Genomic DNA, 3,897 nt, shown 5'->3' on the forward strand with positions numbered 1-3,897 from the left:
TACTCAGAGAGATAATGATGTGAAAGGCTCCCCCGGCTGCTGACGGCTCCGGAAGCCTCTTGAAGGTGAATCCAAGCAAGATAAGCGCTGCAGTCTCGCCTCGGAGTGCCTCGGCGCTTCACTGAGGGCTGAGGGGGAGGGGAGAGGGGCAGAGCAGGACGGGCGAGCAGTACAAGAGGAAGAGCACAGAGAAGAGAACAAGAAGGGGGGCACAGGGGTGAGGAGCACCAGAAGCAAGCACACGCAAGAGGAGGAGCAGGCGGAGAGGAACTCTAAAAGAGAAGCCCAGAGGGAGGACCTCGCACCAGAAGAGGAGCAGAACAAGAACAGGAGCACACACAACTGTTGGAAAACGAAGCAAGAGATCAGCGCAAGGACCCCGTCAAAAAAGAGCAATAGGGAAAAGGACTTAAAAGGCGAAAAGCAAAAAGAAAAGCACAAGAAGGGAAATAGAAAAAAAGAGCGTACGACCAGGAGCTCAAAGAAAGGAGCAAGAACTCAAAAACTACATCAAAGCGGAGCAGAAAACGAGCAACAATAACAGAGGGCTTAAAAAGAAAAGAAGTAAGGAGAGAGAGGCACAACCATAAGAGTGACGGGAGGCACAGGCAGAAGAGTACCAGAAGGGGCACGACCAACAGAGCGAACGAGACACATTTAAAAGAGTGCCAGAAGGGGTACACCCAGAAGAGTGCTCGAAGCGGACACAACCAGAGTGCGAGAAGGGGGCAGAGCCAGCAGTGTGTCCATCGCCGGGCACCACCAGAGTGCGAGAAGGGGGCAGTGTGTCCATCGCCTGGCACCACCAGAGTGCGACCAGAGTGCGAGAAGCGGGCAGAGCCAGCAGTGTGTCCATCGCCGGGCACCACCAGAGTGCGAGAAGGGGGCAGAGCCGGCAGTGTGTCCATCGCCAGGGCGCAGTGCCCTCACGCGCGGGCGGGCTGGAGGTCGCTCTCTGCAGCACCATGGACAGGGGCCTCTCGGCTGAAGACCTCTACCACCACCACAAGAGCCTGGCAATGAAGCGCATGGAGTCCGCCTTCCGCTCGCCCCCCGGCCTGGACCTCAGCCTGCAGCGGGACGGCCGCTCGCCCAGCCTGGGCTGCTTCGATGCCGCGGAGCCTTCCGAGCTGCTGCTCCCGCACCAGCAGCCGCCGCGCCCGGGGGGCAGCAGCGGGGAGGCGCTGGCCGCAGCCTCCCGCTGCCCCCAGTATGCAGAGAGCGCCAGCCGGAGCTCAGTGGCCGAGAGTAGCGGCGGGGAGGACCAGAGCCCGGACGACGAGGACAGCGGCGGCGACGGGCGCTGCCAGCGGCTGCTCGGCGCAGAGGGCCGGCTGCTGTCCCCAGCACCGGGGAGTGGCGCCCCGGGAGGGCTGGGCTCCGGAGCAGGGATGCTGCTGCCCAACACGGCCACCGGCGGCAAGAAGTCCAAAGAGCAGAAGGCGCTGCGGCTGAACATCAACGCGCGGGAGCGGCGGCGCATGCACGACTTGAACGATGCGCTGGACGAGCTGCGCTCCGTGATCCCCTACGCGCACAGCCCCTCTGTGCGCAAACTCTCCAAGATCGCCACCCTGCTGCTGGCCAAGAACTACATCCTGATGCAGGCGCAGGCTCTGGAGGAGATGCGCAGGCTGGTGGCCTACTTGAACCAGGGCCAGGCGCTGGGCGCTGCTGCCGCCCTGCCCGCCTCGGCTGCGGCCGCCCTGCACCCGGCACTGGGCGCCTACGAGCAGGCTGCGGCTGCGGCAGCCGGCTACCCATTCGCCACCGGCCTGCCAACCTCCGGGTCCTGTCCAGACAAGTGCACGCTCTTCAACAGCGTCTCGGCCAGCCTCTGCAAGCAGTGTACGGACAAGCCCTGAGGGCAGCGGGCTTAGAGGGGACTGACACCCGCTGGAGAGGCGCACCGACCGGGACTGGGGGCACGGGAGGCACGGGGTCTGGGCATGGGACCTGCACGTGGAGGTACACCATGTCGAACAAGGGCTCGGAAACTGAGGGGAAAATGTGGGTACCTAGTGCTTAGAGAGACGCACAGATATGTGTTTAACCGGACCATGTCATGAGGGGGAGTGAGAGAAGTTTACAAAGAGCAGAAGTGCCAACATTGTGGTGCACCTTAACCTGGGACTTTCAAGTAATTAAGAGGGGCTTAGAGAAGGGACAAAATGGAAACAAACGTTTAAGGCATGTAACTTTATGTAGGGCCCGTGGCTCGACAAGTCAGGAGCCAAATAGGAAAGAGCACACGTTGATAAGTCACCCTGGGCCGGCGGAGAACCACGCGCTAAGGCGGGCACTTTGTAAAGTTTGACTATGAACTAGACTGTGGCCTGCTGCTCAGCCCTCCCAAGCACACCGCCCCTCAGTGCCACCCTCGGCCCAGGGAAGGCCGGGTACCACAGGGACTTCTGCACAGACGCTCGTGTCCTCCCTTCCCTGTTTGAACTGAACTGCCACTACACCTCAGCGAAACACCGGGTTCGCGAATATGTTTGTTTTGTATCTTCCTGAATGGCGGACAGCACTTAGGGGAATCCTCTAGAAGAACTGTTTGATTATTTATATGTCAAAAAACAAAACCGGGCTCAGTTGATTTGAGTGTCAGGATTTGTAGCTCGAGAAAAGTACTGTATTTTAAAAGAAATCGATAAAAAAACATGCACTTGAAATTCGCTTTTTTGATTCAGAATGAGGACAAGCCGAGAAATAGACACAAGTAAAAGACAAAAAGTGAATTAAGCGAAAATGATATGACTTGTATTTTTTATTATCCCACCCTTTGATCTGGTCATACTGAACAAAGTTTTGGAGAGAGTGATTTAAAAAAAAGTAGAGTGGATGGAAGTTTTTTTTTTAAAGAAAGTATTTATGTGTACCGTGCTACTTTGAGTATGCAATGATGTGTGTATGATAATTAAGAATATTTATATTTATTTATATATTCCTCGGGGCGCCATGAAAAGAGCAGCATTTATCAGGTGCAAGGACCACTGGTCTCGCGTGCCTCTTTTTAACGCCCTCGAACACACTCTTCGTCGATTACTTTACACTGTGTGCCAAGTGTTTCTTTGCCAACAGATTACACCTGGTCTTTGGGCTCTTAAAGGGTTGCTTGGGTTGTGAATGGTCGCCTGGGTGAATCTACTCTGTATTTTAAATTGAGCTTTAATAAATTGCTTCATTCCAAAAAAGCAGAGAAACGAGTTTATTTTAACACTCTCTAAATTCAATAACCTCTTCTTAAAAATGGATGCAATTGACGCTGATGGCATTAATTTTTTTTAAATTTGCTGCTGTAGAAAATTGTTTCTATTATAAAACAGGAGAAATTCTAAAATATATGCCGTTCGTGGGTTTATTTTTTGTCCAGGAAATGTAGCTACACGTTGGAAAGTGAAATGTATAGGAACATTTAGATTTGCTTTTACGCATGCAAAAAAAAAACGTGCCTTGGGTTTTTAATACCCTAATTTGCTCTGAGTGAATTGTATTCTAGCAAAGTGCAATATATTTTGTTATTGTTGTTCTTTCCCAAAATGAAGAGCATGTACTGGAGGGCGCTTGCCCCGAGTGCCCTTTCAGTCCAGGTTTACAGACGTGGCCCTGCGCCTTTGCCACGTTCTAGCCGCTAGATCTCAGAAAGGGCCGAGCCCTGCACTTGCCCATCACGCGCAGATAATGCAAATTGAATCTGGCAGCTCCTATGGCTGCGACGCAGTTGTGCCGGGGGTCACGGATTTGAGAGGGGAATGTCTGCGCCCATCCAGGCACCGGCGGCAGAGAGTGAGAGCCTGGGTGCGTGTCAGAAGGGGTCTTGAACAGAAGCTTGTCCTCAGCAAATATTGTTCTGATATCACGAGAGAACATGATATGCGGTATTCTTTTGTGGGT

At 53.7% G+C, this 3,897-nt stretch overlaps 1 protein-coding gene across 1 annotated transcript; it reads left to right on the plus strand.

Moving 5' to 3' along the window:
* The first annotated feature begins 233 nt into the window (after nucleotides 1-233).
* BHLHE22 (basic helix-loop-helix family member e22) lies at nucleotides 234-3,252 on the plus strand. The gene has a single exon (XM_086966985.1). The coding sequence runs from the start codon at nucleotides 966-968 to the stop codon at nucleotides 1,863-1,865; it is 900 nt and encodes a 299-aa protein (XP_086823111.1). The 5' UTR covers nucleotides 234-965; the 3' UTR covers nucleotides 1,866-3,252.
* The last annotated feature ends 645 nt before the right edge of the window (nucleotides 3,253-3,897 follow it).

This window comes from Lissotriton vulgaris, chromosome 4_1 (assembly GCF_964263255.1).
Source record: "Lissotriton vulgaris chromosome 4_1, aLisVul1.2, whole genome shotgun sequence".
In the NCBI taxonomy this organism is placed as follows: Eukaryota; Metazoa; Chordata; class Amphibia; order Caudata; family Salamandridae; genus Lissotriton; species Lissotriton vulgaris.

Coding starts and splice junctions, on each gene's coding strand:
- BHLHE22 (XM_086966985.1), top strand. CDS start 966: ATGGACAGGGGCCTCTCGGCTGAAGACCTCTACCACCACCACAAGAGC.